This window comes from Pogoniulus pusillus, chromosome 3, assembly GCF_015220805.1.
Source record: "Pogoniulus pusillus isolate bPogPus1 chromosome 3, bPogPus1.pri, whole genome shotgun sequence".
Lineage (NCBI taxonomy): Eukaryota > Metazoa > Chordata > Aves > Piciformes > Lybiidae > Pogoniulus > Pogoniulus pusillus.
In genome coordinates, this window is record NC_087266.1 from 2,361,410 (window position 1) to 2,381,635 (window position 20,226).

The following is a 20,226-nucleotide window of genomic DNA, read 5'->3' on the forward strand; positions in this document are numbered from 1 at the left end:
GAAGCACTTAGTGCCATGGTCTGGTTGACAGGACAGGGCTGGGTGATAGGTTGGACTGGATGAGCTTAGAGGTCTCTTCCAACCTGCTTGATTCTACAATACATGGGCAGTGACACCTTCCACTAGCCCCAGTGACTGCTCAACCTGGCCTTGAACACTTTCAGGGAGGAGGCATCCACATCTTCTCTGGGCAACCTATTCAAGGCAGGTTTTTAGATAGCACTTGTAGTGGGTTCTTCAATTCAAGAGAGATGTTGAGGTACTGGAATGTGTCCAGAGAAGGGAAACAAAGCTGATGAGGGGCCTGGAGCACAGCCCTGTGAGGAGAGGCTGAGGGAGCTGGGGGTGTGCAGCCTGCAGAAGAGGAGGCTCAGGGCAGAGCTCATTGCTGTCTACAACTATCTGAAGGGAGGCTGTAGCCAGGTGGGGTTGGGCTCTGCTGCCATAAGAAGGGGACACAGTCTCAAGTTGTGTTGGGAGAGGTCTAGACTGGATGTTAGGAGGAAGTTGTTGGCAGAGAGAGTGATTGGCATTGGAATGGGCTGCCCAGGGAGGTGGTGGAGTGGCCATGTCTGGAGGTGTTGCAGCCAAGCCTGGATGAGGCACTTAGTGCCATGGTTTAGGGCTGGACTGGATGATCTTGGTTGGATAGATTGGACTGGATGGATAGGTTGGATGGGTTGGACTGGATGATCTTGGTTGGATAGATTGGACTGGATGGATAGGTTGGATGGGTTGGACTGGATGATCTTGGTTGGATAGATTGGACTGGATGGATAGGTTGGATGGGCTGGACTGGATGATCTTGGTTGGATAGATTGGACTGGATGGATAGGTTGGATGGGTTGGACTGGATGATCTTGGTTGGATAGATTGGACTGGATGGATAGGTTGGATGGGTTGGACTGGATGATCTTGGTTGGATAGATTGGACTGGATGGATAGGTTGGATGGGTTGGACTGGATGATCTTGGTTGGATAGATTGGACTGGATGGATAGGTTGGATGGGTTGGACTGGATGATCTTGGTTGGATAGATTGGACTGGATGGATAGGTTGGATGGGTTGGACTGGATGATCTTGGTTGGATAGATTGGACTGGATGGATAGGTTGGATGGGTTGGACTGGATGAGCTTGGTTGGATAGATTGGACTGGATGGATAGGTTGGATGGGTTGGACTGGATGAGCTTGGAGGTCTCTTCCAATCTGGTGGATTCTATGAGTCTGTGATAGTGTAACAAAAGAAGTGCACATTTAGTTCTGATCAGAAGTTTGAGCAATTAAAGCTAACACTTCTTTGTACATAGACTACTGACATGTGGGAAATAAGAGCCTACTCACTCCTGCAGTTAATACCAGGCCCTGCTGTCTGATGTGTCTTTATAGTTCACCTGGTTACTTGTAGCTGCCTGTTTAATTGGGATAATATTGCTGGCAGCAAGTGGGTATGCATAACTTTGCCCAGAGTAAGAGTTATAAAGCAGACCTACTTGAAACCCCCCTGATTTCAGGGGTTTTTGACATAAAAATGCCAATTCTGCACAGGATTAAAGTACCTCATATGTCAACATAACACAAAAGACTGTGTGGAGCAGGACTTTAGTGTGTTCTTGCAGTTTTCTGGCACTGCCCCTCATGAGAGAACAAACAGATCAGGTGTCCTACTTGAAAGCCAACAACCTGATGCCACTGCACCTTCTGCTGCTCCTTATGGTGATGGACAACTAGGACTGGCTTTAAAACACAAAGCAAACAGCAAGAGTAAGTGGTTTCAAAATCAATAGAGGAACAATCAAGTAGCAGAAGAGTACTTGTTATCTGTTCATCAAAATGATGGGAAAAGACATTCTCTGCCTTCAGGATTTAATTTAGCTCCCTGCTTTATCATCATAAACACTCATTTCAATGTGGACAACAATTTTGTTGGGGTTTTGGGTTTGGTGGTGGGGTTTTTTTTCCCCCCTTCCCAAACATGAATAATATATAAGCACTGGTATTTTGGAGGAGACAAAGTCTTTACCTTTATCCATCAGGGCAATTTGTCATTGTCTTCCTTTTCCTTCTGCAGTGGCGAGGGAGCTTGTCAGCTCAGCTTGTTCTTAAAAAGCTGGAGTGTAATTCAATAATAAATTCACTCAAAGGCTTGCTGTCACCAGGCACTCATTTATTTGTATCCATTAGGTGATCTGCACTGCTGTTCTCTCTAAAGAGTAGCTAAGCTGGGTTTCTGGAGCCCAGGAAATATATTGCTCCAGCTAGTCAGTCAGCTCCTCCATGCTGCTGCCATTCCTGCACGGGCTAGACAGGAATGTAAATGTGCTGCCGTTCCCCCAGGCATGATAATCAGCCAGGCATGACCTGGTGAAGCCCTGAGGAACAGGCTGTGGTTCCTGACCTGAATGATGAGTGTGCCTGTGTCACAGGTGTCTCTGTAGGACATCAAACATGCAGGACACGGAGGTTCGCATCCCTATGAGGAGAGGCTGAGGGAGCTGGGGGGGTGCAGCCTGCAGAAGAGGAGGCTCAGGGCAGAGCTCATTGCTATCTACAACTACCTGAAGGGAGGCTGTAGCCAGGTGGGGGTTGGCCTCTTCTCCCAGGCAAGCAGCAATAGAACAAGGGGACACAGTCTCAAGTTGTGCCAGGGGAGGTCTAGGCTGGATGTTAGGAGGAAGTTGCTGGCAGAGAGAGTGATTGGCACTGGAATGGGCTGCCCAGGGAGGTGGTGGAGTCACCATCCCTGGAGGTCTTCAAGAAAAGACTCAGTGCCATGGTCTAGTTGACTGGCTAGGGCTGGGTGCTAGGTTGGACTGGATGAGCTTGGAGCTCTCTTCCAACCTGGTTGATTCTGTGATTCTCTGATTCTCTGTGCTGTCTGTGTGCAGGGGACTTCCTGCAGCAAGTGTGATGCATCCAGCTTCAGTCCTGCTCCATGAGGATGATGGTGCTGGGACAGAGTCATAGGATAGTAGGGATTGGAAGCACCTCTGAGGCTTGAGTCATAGAATCATAGAAACAGCCAGGCTGGAAGTCCAACCTCCTTGACAAAGCAGGATCTCTGAGGTGTGCCACACAGGAACACATCCAGATGGATGTTGGAAGTCACTAGAGAAGGAGACTCCACAACCTCTTTGGGTAGGCTGTTAAAGTGCTCTGTCACCCTTACAGTAAAGAAGATTCTGCTCATGTTGAGGTGGAACTTCCTATGTTCCAGTTTGCCTCTTGTCCTGTGATAGGACACCACTTCAAAGAGACTGGCACCTTCTTCTGGACACCCACCCTTCAGATGCTCATAAACGTTAAAAAGGTTCCCTCTCTCCTCTTCAGACTCAGCAGCCTCAGGTCTCTCAACCTTTCCTCATAAGAAAGATGCAAGACAGGCTCTGCCCAGCAATCTACAGTCCTGATCTACACTAAGGAGTTGACTTCATCAATCAGTGGCAGAAACAAAAAGAAGGCTGTCCTGAGGCAAGAGGCTGGAGTCCTCCACCAGAACAGAAAGATTCTGTGCCCTCCTGCTGGGTAAGTTGGCAGCTGGAAGGAGAGATGAAAGTAGTGCATCTTACCCCAGCTGCTGCTGTGACCTTCATGGAGACCCTGAGCAATTCCATGGGTAAGAGGGAACATAGAATCACAGAATCATAGAACCAAGGAGGTTGGAAGAGACCTCCAAGATCATCCACTCCAACCTAGCACCCAGCTCTATCCAGTCACAGACCCATAGAATCAGCCAGGTTGGACCATGGCACTAAGTGCCCCAGCCAGGCTTGGCTGCAACACTTCCAGCCACGGCCACTCCACCACCTCCCTGGGCAGCCCATTCCAGTGCCAATCACTCTCTCTGCCAGGAACTGCCTCCTCACATCCAGCCTAGACCTGCCCTGCCACAGCTTCAGACTCTGTCCCCTTCTCTTGCTGCTTGCCTGGCAGCAGAGCCCAACCCCACCTGGCTACAGCCTCCCTGCAGGCAGCAATCAGCTCTGCCCTGAGCCTCCTCTGCTGCAGGCTGCACACCCCCAGCTCCCTCAGCCTCTCCTCACAGGGCTGTGCTCCAGGCCCCTCCCCAGCCTTGCTGCCCTGCTCCAAACACCTTCCAGCACCTCAGCAGCTCTCTGCAATTCAGGAGCCCACAACTGGACACAGCACTCAAGGTGTGGCCTGAGCAGTGTTGAGTACAGGGGAAGAATAACCTCCCTTGTCCTACTGGCCACACTGCTCCTGAGCCAGCCCAGGATGCCATTGGCTCTGCTGCCCACCTGGGCACACTGCTGCCTCAGCTTCAGCTACTATCTACCAGTACCCCCAGGATATTATCACCTTTCTGCTGTAAAAATAACTGGAGAAGACTCAACACCAAGAACACTGCTGCAGGAAGGGCACCTTCAGACATGCACACTGTAACTGGGTCCCAGTCAGCCTCAGCCCATGCTCCTCCATGGAGAGTCACTGTCTGACCAATCTTGAAGCCCTGTCATTGCTAGAGTGACAAGGGACAGCTGTTTCAGGGTCCAGCTTTTTAGGTAGTGAAAACAGGTAATTGAAATCACAGAGAGAGGCCAAGGAAGCAGAAAACACTTGTAGTGGTTGGGTTTATCCACACCTAGAGGATCTTTAAGCACACAAGATCATTTGAGAGCCCAGGGGGGATCATTTGAGAGCCCAGGGGGGATCATTTGAGAACCCAGGGGGATCTCAAATGATGATTAGCTGCCTCAGGGTGGGGATACACCTTCTGTTGAGGTCCTTTGCTGCTATTTGAAGCTACTTGCAAGGAGTCAACATATTTAACTGGAGAGATGCCAACACTATCACAGCTTGAGGTGAGCTCTGTACACCATATTTAGTGACACACACCCTGTGCTGGTATTTGAAGAATGGAAACTTCATAAATCTTCACTACCTCTGCATAATTCTTTGAGTTAACTTCAACAGAACAAGGAGCCCCATTTATTAGTTCCACTGCAGCTAATGAAAAGCAATCATTAAAGCCCTTCCTATTGATTTGAATCTTCCATGCCTTCACCCTAGTAATCTATATGCCAGATAAACAGTTCTGCTAGCAGGTGCTCCTTTCTGAATGCAAAGTCTCTCTGGAGCAGGACATCTGCAGGTGGATAGCAACTCCTTCTCATGTAGAGGATCTACCATCAGACCCATGAAACACATCTGACTCCTGTAGGAATTTGTGACCCTAAATGGCACAGCCTTCCTGCTGGTCCCCTGCTGGCATCCCAGAAGAGAATTCACTGTGTAAATGAAATGGCTGTAGCCAGGTGGGGTTGGGCTCTGCTGCCAGGCAAGCACCAAGAGAAGAAGGGGACAGAGTCTGAAGCTGTGGCAGGGCAGGTCTAGGCTGGATGTTAGGAGGAAGTTCCTGGCAGAGAGAGTGATTGGCATTGGAATGGGCTGCCCAGGGAGGTGGTGGAGTGGCCGTGGCTGGAGGTGTTGCAGCCAAGCCTGGCTGGGGCACTTAGTGCCATGGTCTGGTTGGTTGGGCAGGGCTGGGTGCTAGGTTGGGCTGGCTGAGCTTGGAGCTCTCTTCCAACCTGGCTGATTCTATGATTGGATAGGGCTGGGTGCTAGGTTGGACTGGATGATCTTGGAGGTCTCTTTCAACCTGCTTGGTTCCATGATAAGTGTGATTCTACGATAAGCTGTTGGCAGAGAGAGTGGAATGGGCTGCCCAGGGAGGTGGTGGAGTCACCATCCCTGGAGGTGTTGAAGCAAAGCCTGGATGGGGCACTTAGTGCCATGTTAGAATCACAGAATCAACCAGGTTGGAAGAGACCTCCAAGATCATCCAGTCCAACGTAGGTCTGGTTGATTGGACAGGGCTGGGTGCTAGGTTGGATTGGATGATCTTGAAGGTCTCTTCCAACCTGGTTGATTCTATGGTTTTATGATTTCCCCTCACCTCTGTGTGCTGCTGGATGCAAGCAGCCTTTAAAGACAAGCTGTAATTTAATCAGACAGGTGTGAAGACTCTCACAATGTAGTTGTATGGGAAAGTACATCAAATGTCTGTCTACCAAACCCCTACCTATCTGAATGGGCAAATATGGATCTGATTCCAGAGTTCTGTGGAAAGGCTTCCAAACTGAATCTGGCTGAGGAACTGTAACCCTGAATACATCAGAAAAAATGGAATTTTGAGTATAATCAGGTTTATATTCTGCAGCCTGATTTTAGAGCAAGAAATCTCTCATGAGGACAGACTGGAAGAGTTGGGGCTGTGCAGGCTGGAGCAGAGGAGGCTCCCAGGGGACCTTCTTGTGGCCTTGCAGCATCTGAAATGGGCTCCAAAAAAGCTGGGGAGGGACTTTTGAGGGTGTGAGGGAGTGCCAGGACTGGGAGGAATGGAGCAAAGGTGGAGGTGTGGAGAGTGAGGCTGGAGGTGAGGAGGAAGTTGTTGAGCAGGAGAGTGGTGAGAGGCTGGAGTGGGTTGCCCAGGGAGGTGTTTGAGGCCCCATGGCTGGAGGTGTTTGAGGCCAGGCTGGCTGAGGCTGTGTGCAGCCTGCTCTAGGGTAGGGTATCCCTGGGCATGGCAGGGGGTTGGAACTGGCTGCTCCTTGTGGTCCCTTCCAGCCCTGACTGATTCTAAGAAATCACAACAGCTGATAGGAGAAAATTGACTGTGCTAACATTAAGTCCAAAGTCTGCACTGGAGACCTTCAGTCTCCAGAATGCTGACAAAGTATAACATAGTTTGGTTTTAATCTCAATCCCTGTTGTCAGCTTTCTTGGACACTGAAGGGCTGGGCACCAAGACAAGTCAGGGAAACTATCACATCACACTCGTGGGCTTCTAAGTGGTTCATGTCTAAAGTCAGCATGTAGACCACCATGGTGGTACATGGGAAGTGGTACCCAAGGGATGCTGACAATGTCTCTTAGTGGGAAAGCATTAGTTCAGACCCAGAAGGGCCTGAAAGACCTGCTGAGATGCAAGTGCTGAAGTAAATACCCAAGCAAACACGAGGGTTGTATATTTTCAGTGCCAAGCCATTCACTGCTGTGTGGGAAAGCTGAAAGCAAGCAGATGACTGAGTGGCATTCAACAGAGTCCAAACCTAAGCATTGAGAAGCCACCTCCCGGCTCAGGGTCACCACTTCTGAACAGCAAAGCTGAGGGCAGACACTGAATGATCTAAGAATCTGACACCCCAGGGCCTGTCCTGCTAGAAGCACATGATTTCAGAAGCATGACTTCCCCTGCCAGCCAAGGGTGAACTTCAGCAAAGAGCTGAGATGCAGCCACAGAAGTGACTCCTGTAAGATGTCTTTGCCAGCTCCTGTCGCTGATTCCAGTGATAACGAACAGCTCAGTATTAGAACCAATCTATACTCAAGTCAATTGTTTAGAATGCAAATCACTCTGACAGCCCTCCCTAGACTAAGATTTTCTTAAGCTCTTCTGAGGTCTCCAATAGTCATATGATAGATTGCAAATACCATTGCAGTTTAATTTCCAGCACAGCAGTTTCCCCTCTCTTGGCTCTGTCAGTTGAAAGAGTTCTGCCCTTGCCATTTATGAGATGCTTCTGGAAAGATGTCAGTCACTTGAACTGGAAGATCCCTGCTGAATGGAAGGCTTTCACTCCTTGAAAGAGGAGAAAGCAGTAAAGATACAGCTGCCCACTTGTGCTGGGTGAGAAGCATCTTGTCTTACTGTCTGGTAGGCCATTGCAGATAAGGAGAGAGCAGAATTACACCAACCACAAGACCCCTCGGATATTTGCCTGCCTTAGACAATTTACAGGTACTGCAGCTTGCTGTGGCTCCAAGTGTTAAAATGGCCAAGTGTTTGGTTCTGTGCTTTACCTCCTACAGAATCAAAGGCAAAACTCACTTACCCTCCTTCAAAAGGATTGTCTCCTGGGATGATGTGAGTGCTGTCCTTGCCGATCAGGAACTTGATCCGATCGTAGAAGGAATGCAAGCTCTGCTGGGAGATAGGGGCTTGGGTCTCCTGGATGATATCCAGAGGGTCTGGGGATCCCAGGCACAGGGCATTGACGTGGCACAGGGGCTGCAAGCAGCAGTCTGGGTCCATGCAATCCACCAGGCCATCTGCAGAAGGATAAGGAAGATTTCAGAGCAATAGTAACATGGAGTGTTGAAGACTTCAGGGTGCAAGAACTCTTTGCAGTGCAGCCAGAGATGAGTTGAGACCTCCACAGAGTAAGGTATGCTCCCTATAAGTTCAATAACCTCAGGTGTGCTAACATCATAGAATCATAGAATGAGCTAGGTTGGAAGGGACCTCAAGGATCATCCAGCTCCAACCCCCCACAACAGTCAGGGACCTCCCACTAGAGCAGGCTGCTCAAGGCCTCATCCAACCTGTACCATTAACATAGAATCAAAGAATCAAGCAGGTTGGAAGAGAGCTCCAAGCTCAGCCAGTCCAACCTAGCACCCAGCCCTGCCCAACCAACCAGACCATGGCACTAAGTGCCTCATCCAGTACTGGAAACACACAGACCCATGAGATTAGCCCCTGGGACATGCCAATTTATACCTCACTCAGGCAACTTTAGAGCCCCAAAAGATGTATTTGTCTCCTGCCAACACACAAATGACTTTTTTACACTGTTCCTTGAGTAAATCACAGCCACATTGCATCATACCAAATCTTAGTGCCATAGTCATTGCATCATACCAAAACTTAGTGCCATAGTCTGGTTGGTTGGGTAGGGCTGGGTGCTAGGTTGGACTTGGCTGAGCTTGGAGGTCTCTTCCAACCTGGCTGGTTCTATGATTCTGTGATTCTCTGGTTATCAATGTTCCCTTCTGCCCTGAAATGCTGCTGTCTTTTCCAAGTGGAAGTTCCTTCACACAGAGCCACAACCTATTTCAAATCTGTTCTCTTAGCAATTGAGGCAGATTAACCTTCCCCATTGTAAGCTTTATTTCCAAGCCACTGGATTTCTTTCTGTGACATCCTTTGATCTCTTTCCAGTCATTCCACATCTTTTGTTATGTCTGGGCACCAACACTGAACAAAGAACTGTGGCAGCAACACTGGGTACAGAAGAGAGACAACTTCCCAACTTTTTTGGGTTTCTTTTTAATACTTCTAAGGTTCACAGTAGCCTTTTAGCCAGAGCCTTGCACTGAGAACTCATGTTGAGACAATTATCTCCAGTGACCTCTAAATCCTGTTCTGAGTCATTGCTTTTCAAAAGCCTCCCAACTCATAAGTGTAACATACTTCCTTTGTTCCCAGGGGGATTAGCTTGCATTTTGATGCATTAAGACACAGTTTGTTGGACTGTGACCTTGTAGCAACGAGTGGCAGATCGCTCAGCAGCAGAATGATTTGGCTATGATGCTTATCACCACCTCACTGCTGTCTACAACTACCTGAAGGGAGGCTGTAGCCAGGTGAGGTTGGTCTCTATTGCTGTCTACAACTGCCTGAAGGGAGGCTGTAGCCAGGTGGGGTTGGTCTCTATTGCTGTCTACAACTGCCTGAAGGGAGGCTGCAGCCAGGTGGGGTTGGTCTCTATTGCTGTCTACAACTGCCTGAAGGGAGGCTGTAGCCAGGTGGGGTTGGTCTCTATTGCTGTCTACAACTGTCTGAAAGGAGGCTGTAGCCAGGTGGGGTTGGTCTCTATTGCTGTCTACAACTGTCTGAAAGGAGGCTGTAGCCAGGTGGGGTTGGTCTCTATTGCTGTCTACAACTGTCTGAAGGGAGGCTGCAGCCAGGTGGGGTTGGTCTCTATTGCTGTCTACAACTACTTGAAGGGAGGCTGCAGCCAGGTGGGGTTGGTCTCTATTGCTGTCTACAACTGTCTGAAAGGAGGCTGTAGCCAGGTGGGGTTGGTCTCTATTGCTGTCTACAACTACCTGCAGGGAGGCTGCAGCCAGGTGGGGTTGGTCTCTTCTGCCAGGCAACTAGCAACAGAAGAAGGGGACAGAGTCTCAAGTTGTTCCAGGGGAGGTCTAGGCTGGATATTAGGAGGAAATTGTTGGCAGAGAGAGTGATTGGCATTGGAATGGGCTGCCCAGGGAGGTGGTGGAGTCACCATCCCTGGAGGTGTTGAAGCAAAGCCTGGCTGGGGCACTTAGTGCCATGGTCTGGTTCCTTTTCTGCCACTGAGGATGAAGCAGCTACAATTCATTCAGTGAACACTAATTTTTCAGGGGACCAAGTCCACTTTGATCACATAATCTGTGCTCTGTGCCATGCTCTCCCAAGTAACTAGTGACAGAAGAGGGAACGGCCTGAAGCTGCACCAGGGGAGGTTTAGGCCAGGCATTAGGAAACATTTTATTCACTGAAAGCTTTGTCAGGCATTGGAAAAGGCTGCCCAGGGAGGTGGCTGAGTTGGCATTCCTGGATGTCTTTAAAAGCCATGTAGATGTGGTACTTGGGGACAGGGCTTAATGGTGGACTTGGATTGGGTTGGTGGACTGCTGCTTGGTAGAGTAAGATTAATGGTTGACTCGAGGATCTTTAAGGTCCTTTCCAACCTAAATGAGTCTGTGATTTTATATCACTAGACAGTGAGCTTTGCTTTGGGATTACTGCATCCACCTCACATCTCAGGGGTGGAGCTGGAATGCTGTCTTTAGATAGATGCTCTGTCCCATTTTAAAGATGGCAAATCCACCAATCCCATTCCTCAGCTCTTCCAAGCAAACTTTAAACTCTCTGGGAGCAGAGACTGTCTTTTTTTTAATGTTCTGATCATAAAACATCTGTTCCAGTCCCAAAGGGCTTGGAAGTGCCAACATAACACAATGAAATAACCACAATTCTCATTAAAGATTTCTCTCTTCAGTCTATTTTCAGCCTGTTCCCCATGCAAGCACTGCCTCAGGCAAGGGACCAGACTCTAAAGCTATCCACACCTCCTTTGAGCAGGACCTTGGCCCAACAAGCATGATGAAAATGATCAGGGAGTTGGAACACCTCTGCTATGAGGACAGGCTGAGGGAATCACAGAATCATAGAATCAGCCAGGTTGGAAGAGACCTCCAAGATCATCCAGTCCAACTTGGGGTTGCTCAGCCTGAAGAAAAGAAGACTCTGGAGAGACCTAATAGTGGCCTTCTGGTACCTGAAGGGGTCTAGAAGAAGGCTGGAGAAAGACTGGTTACAAAGGCCTGTGGTGATAGAAGTAGGGGAAATGGTTTGAAGTCAGACTTTGACTGGATGTTAGGAACAAGTTCTTCACAGTGAGGGTGGCTGAACATTGGAACAGGTTGCCCAGAGAGGTGGCTGAAGCCTCATTCCTGGAGATATTCAAGGTGAGGCTTGAAACGGTGAGGATGCCCCTGCTGACTGCAAGGGGGATGGACTGGATGACCTTCAGAGGTCCCTTCCAATCCAGGTGATTCTGTGACATCTTCCCTCCCCAGAACAAAAACCATTGTCATATCCACAGCCTGCATTATCCTACAGAACATCTGCTCCCTAGCAGCAATGGTGCCATCGTCCCTCAGTGCCTTGGCTTGCTGCTGCACTGCCTGGCTGCAGAATCATCATAGAGTCACAGAATCAACCACCTTGGAAAAGACCTCCAAACTCATCCAGTCCAACCAAGCAGCCAGACCTAGCTGATCACCCAGACCATGGCACTAAGTGCCCCAGCCAGCCTTGGCTGCAACACCTCCAGCCACAGCCACTCCACCACCTCCCTGGGCAGCCCATTCCAATGCCAATCACTCTCTCTGCCAGCAACTTCCTAACAACATCCAGCCTAGACCTCCCCTGGCACAGCTTCAGACTCTGTCCCCTTCTTCTGTTGCTGGGTGCCTGGCAGCAGAGCCCAACCCCACCTGGCTACAGCCTCCCTGCAGGCAGCTGCAGGCAGCAATCAGCTCTGCCCTGAGCCTCCTCTGCTGCAGGCTGCACACCCCCAGCTCCCTCAGCCTCTCCTCACAGGGCTCTGCTCCAGGCCCCTCACCAGCTTCCTTGCCCTGCTCCAAACACCTTCCAGCACCTCAACATCTCTCTTGAATGGAGGAGCCCAGAACTGGACACAGCACTCCAGGGGTGGCCTGAGCAGTGCTGAGCACAGGGGCACAAGAACCTCCCTTGTCCTGCTGCCCACACTGCTCCTGAGCCAGCCCAGGATGCCATTGGCTTTCCTGGCTACCAGGGCACACTGCTGTCTCATCTTCAGCTACTATCTCCCAGTACCCCTAGGTCCCTTTCTACCTGGCTGCTGTCCCCAGCCTGTAGCACTGCTTGGGGTTGCCCCACAGCAGACTCATGCCTCTTTCAAGCCTCACAGAGTCTGGCTTCCAAGTCCCTCACCCACTGCCACACAGTGCCAACAAGGTGTCAAGGCTTAGTGCTGCAGAGAAGCAAAGGACTGGTTTTGAGAGACTGCTTCTGCAGTAAAAAAGATCAGCTGTGAGCTCATAAAATTTCAAATTAGCTGTGACTCTTCATGGCCCCAGAATTGTGTTGGCTGATTTAATGGGCAGCCTCTCAGCTCGCCGAGATTGAATAATTGAGCATCTCCACAGAGTTATGGACGCTGCAACAAGAATGCCTCATGCTAACAGCAACAACAGAATGCAAACAACCTGCAGCCAGAGGTCTGCTTCTGTGTTTAAGCAGAGTCTGACAGGTGCTGCAAGTCAAGTGTTGGGCTGGAACAGGCATGGCACAGAATCATAGAATCAAGCAGGCTGGGAGAGACCTCCGAGCTCAGCCAGCCCAACCTAGCACCCAGCCCTGCCCAACCAACCAGACCATGGCACTAAGTGCCTCAGCCAGGCTTGGCTGCAACACCTCCAGGCACGGCCACTCCACCACCTCCCTGGGCAGCCCATTCCAATGCCAATCACTCTCTCTGCCAGGAACCTCCTCCTCACAGCCAGCCTAGACCTGCCCTGGCACAACTTGAGACTCTGTTCCCTTCTTCTGTTGCTGCTTGACTGGCAGCAGAGCCCAACCCCACCTGGCTACAGCCTCCCTTCAGGTAGTTGTAGACAGCAATGAGCTCACCCCTAAGCCTCCAGGCTAAACAACTCTCCAGGCTGCACACCCCCAGCTCCCTCAGCCTCTCCTCACAGGGCTCTGCTCCAGGCCCCTCCCCAGCCTTGCTGCCCTGCTCCAAACACCTTCCAGCACCTCAACAGCTCTCTGCAATTCAGGAGCCCACAGCTGGACACAGCACTCAAGCTGTGGCCTGAGCAGTGCTGAGCACAGGGGCACAAGAACCTCCCTTGTCCTGCTGCCCACACTGCTCCTGAGCCAGCCCAGGATGCCATTGGCTCTGCTGCCCACCTGGGCACTGCTGCCTCAGCTTCAGCTCCTCTCTCCCAGCACCCCCAGGGCCCTCTCTGCCTGGCTGCTCTCAGCCACTCTGTCCCCAGCCTGTAGTGCTGCTTGGGGTTGTTGTGGCCAAAGTGCAGAACCCTGCCCTTGGCCTTGTTCAGTCTCATCCCACTGGCCTCTGCCCACCCATCCAGCCTGGCCAGGTCCCACTGCAGGGCTCTCCTACCTTCCAACAGATCAACACCTGCTCCCAGCTTGGTGTCATCTGCAAACTCAGTGATGCTGGCCTCAGCACAGGTAAGGGAGGGACCTGTTTGTGAGCAGAGAGCATCCTGCCAACCCTGACGCACATCAGGAGATGCAGAGGCAGTGAGGAGGAGGTGAGTCTAAGGAGCCTTACTGAGGTGAATCTGGGGAAGTGTTCATGACAAACTCAGGACTGTCTGACTTTTAACCACTGACTCCAGTGAGAGAAGAGCCTCTGTGATAAACTGTAGTAGGCAAAGCTGAAATAAAGTTCCAACAAACCCTCACTGTCTTTCAGGAGTATTTCCACTGCCAAGGAAAGCACAAAATGCACTGATTATACAAATCTTTCTGTCTCTTACCTCATCCAGTTCTTCTCTTTCACTTTCTTTTCTGTGCCATCCACCAGGCTGCATTACCACTTGTACAGACTCTGTCCTGTCCTGTGATGACTTCAGATGTCACAGGAGAGACCTAATTGCCCTCTACAGCTACTCAAGAGGACTTTTTTCCCCAGGTAACAAGCAGCAGGACAAGAAGAAATGGCCTCAAGTAGTGCCAGGGGAGGTCAAGATTGGATATTATTGATTGGATATCATTGGATATTTCAGATTGGATGTGCTGGAGTGTCCAGAGCAGGGCCAGGAGGATGCTGAGAGGCTGCAGCAGCTCTGCTGTGAGCACAGCCTGAAAGAGTTGGGGCTGTGCAGGCTGGAGCAGAGGAGGCTCCCAGGGGACCTTCTTGTGGCCTTCCAGCATCTGAAGGTGGATACACAAAGTCTGGGGAGGAATTTTTGAGGCTCTCAGAGAGTGGCAGGAGTGGGGGAGAGTGAGGCTGGAGGTGAGGAGGAAGTTGTTGAGCAGGAGAGTGGTGAGAGGCTGGACTGGGTTGCCCAGGGAGGTGGTTGAGGCCCCATGGCTGGAGGTGTTTGAGGCCAGGCTGGCTGAGGCTGTGTGCAGCCTGCTCTAGGGTAGGGTGTCCCTGGGCATGTCAGGGGGTTGGCACTGGCTGCTCCTTGTGCTCCCTTCCAGCCCTGACTGATTCTGTGATATTAGGAAAAAAGATTCTTCCCTGAAAGGGCTGTCAAGGCCTCTAACAGGTTGCCCAGGGATGTGGTGAAGTCACCATTGCTGGAGGCATTTAAAAGGTGTGTAGATGTGGTGCTGAGGCTTTAGTGGTGGACTTGGCACTGCTGGCTTAACAGATGGACTCAGTCTTTAAGGTCTTTTCCCACCCTAACTATTGTGTGATTTTACGACTCCATTACTGGGAGAGTTTGGAAGGGGCAAGTTTAAAATGCAGATGCTCAGAGGTAAAGCTAACAAGGTGTCAGTCCTACCCTTCAGCAAGTCAGGTTTTAGCCTTCCAGCTCTAAACTCTGGTGAATCTGAGACTATAGGAATGGCTCAGCAGCACTTCTGCACAAAGCCCAAGCTATTGTTCATGTGAAAGCTTCTGCTGATGAAAGTTTAGAGGAGTAATGATGTTCTGCCTTGAGTTGAGGACCAACACTCAATTGGCTTCAATTGGATTTGGGGAATAAATAGGTTTTATTCCAGCACTTTGCAGAGTGCAATTTTTTACCTATTCAACAAAAGAGCTGCAGCTTTTGGCCTCTCTCTGAGGAATCAAAGGGAAACAAAGCAGCAATGTAAGGAACAACAGCAATGTGACTGTCAACCCCCTGTGATCACCTCAGCCCTTAATGTTGCCTTTGCTCTTGCTGTCCCTCTTGCTCTGTTCTGATTTTGTCTGAATAAGGTTCTCACTGGTTGTATCCTGGCTAAATTAGTTTGCAGGCTGCCTGGGAATGGAATTGTCCTCACATCTTTCTCTGAGTGCTCAGCACATGTTTGCAGGTTCCAAACAACAGAGTCATACGGAATAGCAATCACGTCTTTGAACCGCAGGAGTCCTTGGGCTCTAGTGCAGAAGCAGAGCCCTGCAGGGCTAGTCACTACAGAAATACACTGCAATAAAAGCTCATCCTAATCCAGACACTGCTTAAAAAAATCACCTGAAAGGAAGAAGAAGGGAAGTGGAGGGAGGAAATGACAGCAGACACATGATAATCACCACTATCTGGGCATAAACCAGAGCTGCAATAATGCGTTTAGAGTCTCCGAGCTCACAGCATCCCCCAACTGGGCCAGTGCCCTGGAGAACACAATTGCTGCAGCTGGTTTCATGGGTTGCTTCCTCTCTCCAGGCAGGCTTTTAACAGTGGGATTTACACACTGCACAACCAGCAAAGCAGCACAGAAAGCAGGTAATCTATGCTTGGAGTGAAATTCGTGGAGCAGAGGTACCTGAGCGCTTGTCTCAGCAGAGAGCAGCGTTCAGTGTGCAGGTGGCTTAACCTGATCAATGCACAGGCAATGTTCTACCTGAAACTGCCTCCTTTGGGAGCCACAGCAGCTCTCAAAAGTGACTCCTCTGAGAAAACAGGACTCAAGAGCTTAGAAATGTTTTGTGGGAGCAGGGTTCACCCCCTCAGCACTTGAGCTATCCTTGTCACCAACGCCTCTCCATGCCTTGGCAAGCACACCGAGTGTTAAGCTGCTGCTGAAAAACTCCCCCTAACATATTCTCTTGACTGAATCCAAGGCAGTTCAGACAACCACCTGAGCACAGCTTGGAAGGTGGTTTGAGAGACACCAGATGCAGGCACCTATCTCAAATCTTGGTCAGGAAGAAAGTAACCAGGGGCACACCTGGGATAAGAGGTTAGGTTTTAAAGGGCATTTTCTGCCCCAAGGGTTTGCCTCAGGTGCTAAAGAAGATCTGGTAGAGTTTTCCTGAGTTTCTCCTTTTAACACTGGTGGTTAGACTCTGTTGAAGAATCTTTTCAGGTGCAGAAATGCTCTGTGGAATGCATGTCCAAGCCTGCCTTTTCTGAAGATGGCTCAGGGCACCTTTTGTTATCTCTTTTTTACCAGCAGTGCCTCCTCCCCGTGAGTAACTTCCCTCATTTCAGCAGGCAATGGAAAGTTTCTTTGGACACAGAGGACACTTTTATGTTCTTCTTACTTCATCCATTCATAGAATCACAGAATCAACCAGGTTGGAAGAGACCTCCAAGATCATCCAGCCCAACCTAGCACCCAGCCCTGGCTAATCAACCAGACCATGGCACTAAGTGCCTCATCCAGGCTTTGCTTGAATACCTCCAGGGACGTTCACTCCACCACCTCCCTGGGCAGCCCATTCCAATGCCAATCACTCTCTCTGCCAGGAACTTCCTCCTAACATACAGCCTAGACCTGCCCTGGCACAATTTTTGACTGTCCCCCCTCATTCTGTTGCTGGTTGCCTGAGAGAAGACACTGACCTCCATCTGGCTACAGCCAGGATGTTTGCTGTCTGAGGTGGACTTACTATGTCACTGCTGAGTGACCAGGCTTGAGTAGGGTGCATTGCCTCTGCCTGCTCTCCAGTGCATGGATTTGATTAGAGGATAAACCCAATGGCAAATCACTCTGTGAAGAACTCCCTCAAGCCTAGACCTCCCATGCCACAACTTGAGACTGTGTCCCCTTCTTCTCTTGCTGCTTGCCTGGCAGCAGAGCCCAACCCCACCTGGCCACAGCCTCCCTTCAGGTAATTGCAGGCAGCAATCAGCTCTGCCCTGAGCCTCCTCTGCTGCAGGCTGCACACCCCCAAGCTCCTTCAGCCTCTCCTCACAGGGCTGTGCTCCAGGCCCCTCATCAGCTTCCTTGCCCTTCTCTGGACACTTCCCAGCACCTCAACAGCTCTCTTGAATTGAGGAGCCCAGAACTGGACACAACACTCAAGGGGTGGCCTGAGCAGTGCCGAGCACAGGGGCACAAGAACCTCCCTTGTCCTGCTGCCCACACTGCTCCTGAGCCAGCCCAGGATGCCATTGGCTCTGCTGCCCACCTGGGCACTGCTGCCTCACACTCAGCCTACTCTCATAAAGCAGAGGAAGAGAAGATGGATGAATTATAACAAATTATACCAGCTAGACAGGTAGAGAAGTCTTTCTCCTCTTTTTAGTAGTGCTTTGTGGTTCCTCCATGATGTTTGAGTGGATCTATCTGTGATGGTAAATACTAATTTACGATGGCTGTTTCTCCCAGGTGCGTTTAGATCTCAGCACTTCCCTTCATCAGTGCAGCAGGAACATTAATGCATCATTTTTTATGGTTTCAAGGAAGCAGACAGCTCTCACACCGTGCCCAGGAGACAATCTTCTCCTGCTATAAAAGCCTTGCAGGCATGAAGTAAAGGTTCATAACAGTGTGTAAAAAGCAAACCTCAGAAATCACCTCACCGCCTTGTCTGCAGCTCAAGCATCTGCAAAGACAAAGGTTTGTGCTCTGGACTTCTCCTGGATTCTTTACAACTCCCTTTACAACCCTAATGCTACCTTCAGGTGTAACCCTGTGTACTGGCAAAGAACACTGCAGACTCCTGCCAGCTCTCAAAGGGATTATTTGGCATGTGGTGGGCAGATGGTGGACACATGGGTTAAGAAGGGAGGGCTGCGCTGCCAAAGCATCTCTTGCCGAAGAGTCTGAAACGCTGCTGTCCCAAAGCACTATCCAAGTCTCTACCTTACTGCTATCAGGCAATCACTGAGGGGCTGGGGCACATCCAAAGAAGAGCAACAAAGGTGGTGAAGCTTCCAGAGCACAGGCACGACGAGTAGAATCTGAGGGAGCTGGGGTTATTTAGCCTGAAGAAAAGGAGGCTGAGTAGGGACCTTGCTGTGCTTTGCAACAACCTGAAACGTGGTTGTAGCAGCGTGGGGATCAGTCTCTTCTCCCAAGTGACAATCACAGCATCAAGCAGGTTGGAAGAGAGCTCCAAGCTCAGCCAGTCTAACCTAGCACCCAGCCCTGCCCAACCAACCAGACCATGGCACTAAGTGCCCCAGCCAGGCTTGGCTGCAACACCTCCAGCCACGGCCACTCCACCACCTCCCTGGGCAGCCCATTCCAATGCCAATCACTCTCTCTGACAGCAACTTCCTAACAACATCCAGCCTAGACCTGCCCTGGCACAGCTTCAGACTCTGTCCCCTTGTTCTGTTGCTGGTTGCCTGGGAGAAGAGGCCACCGCCCACCTGGCTACATTGCCCCTTCAGGTAGTTGTAGACAGTAATAAGATCACCTCTGAGCCTCCTCTTCTCCAGGCTGAACACCCCCAGCTCCCTCAGCCTCTCCTCATAGGGTTTGTGCTCCAGGCCCCTCACCAGCTTTGTTGCCCTTCTCTGGACACCTTCCAGCACCTCAACATCTCTCTTGAATTGAGGGGCCCAGAACTGGAGGCAGCACTCAGGGTGTGGCCTGACCAGTGCTGAGCACAGGGGAAGAATAACCTCCCTTGTCCTACTGGCCACACTGTTCCTGATGCAGGCCAGGATGCCACTGGCTCTCTTGCCCACCTGGGCACACTGCTGGCTCATCTTCAGCTTACTATCTATCAGTACCCCCAGGCCCCTTTCCTCCTGGCTGCTCTCAGCCACTCTGGCCCCAGCCTGCAGTGCTGCTTGGGGTTGTTGTGGCCAAAGTGCAGAACCCTGCCCTTGGCCTCGTTAAATCTAATCCCATTGGCCTGTGTCCACCCATCCAGCCTGGCCAGGTCCCTCTGCAGGGCTCTCCTACCTTCCAACAGCTCCACACCTGCTCCCAGCTTGGTGTCATCTGCAAACTTACTGATGCAGGACTCAACCCCCTCATCCAGGTCATCAATAAAGCTATTGAACAGGACTGGGCCCAGCACTGATCCTTGGGGAACACCACTAGTGACTGGCTGCCAACTGGCTGTGGCACCATTCACCACCACTCTCTGGGCTCTAACATCCAGCCAGTTCTTGATCCAGCACAGAGTGAATCTGTCCAAACCGTGAGCTGCCAGCTTGGCTAGGAGCTTCTTCAGACTGAAGAGGATCCTCTCCTCCTCTCCTCTGTTTCTCCTGTATGCTCTGCTCCTTACACAGGAGGCTACAAATGCCACAGAACCCATGTTTAGCCCACAGCATACCACCCTCTTCTCAGGGCTCTGTCCTAAGCCATTAGCTCTACTTCTAGGACTTGTCACAGAAGATAATTTCCTTGCTCTTTTAAACCTTCAAGCTTCTCACTCTTCCAGCACATGACAGAGCACTGAGTGTGAGGTGAGACAGGACTCCTCTCAGGTAGTGAGCGTTCACAGACATGAGCTGGAGAGGTTGTTTTCTGCCAGGGAGAGGCAAGAGCCACTTTGCTCAGCTTGTTTTAAGGCAACACCTGCCGTTTGCTGTAACACAGGTGGCCTCAAATCCCAGCCTTTCACCCAGACTGCCACAGCTCTGCCACTGCACTGTTTTCCCTTGACTGATATTGGATGCTGACCTGCTCTGGGTTACTTGCTACGATCCCTTTCAAGTCGCTGGGCTTTGTATTTAGAAGCGTAAATAGAGTGGTCCTGGGTGTGAAAGCTAAGTGCTGGCTTTGACAGACTGCAATCCTGCGTGGAGAGAGGATTGCTCTCCCAGACACCTTTTTCTTTTCTGGCCTGAATGGAGATTACATTTCAGGGAGTCTTCCTGCTTAGCTCCTTATTGTTTATCTGAAGAGGCTCCAGACTTCAGAGGAAAACACACCCTGTCATTTGGTACCCGCCTGCCTCGGGCTATGATTAGGCTGGGATCTGATGAAAAGGGTTCGGACTTTGACTGCCATTATCCCAAGGAATTTCCGGCTGCAGGGATCTTGATTAGCAGACAC

At 50.6% G+C, this 20,226-nt stretch overlaps 1 protein-coding gene across 8 annotated transcripts in view; it reads right to left on the bottom strand.

Annotated features, from left to right (window-relative positions):
* Positions 1–20,226, bottom strand: part of TENM4 (teneurin transmembrane protein 4) — a 704,151-nt gene that overhangs the window by 111,150 nt on the left and 572,775 nt on the right. For all 8 annotated transcript variants that reach the window (XM_064168972.1, XM_064168982.1, XM_064168953.1 and 5 more), the window contains one exon: positions 7,856–8,072. In XM_064168972.1, coding sequence (XP_064025042.1) covers positions 7,856–8,072 — 217 coding nt within the window. The remainder of the gene's footprint in view (positions 1–7,855; positions 8,073–20,226) is intronic.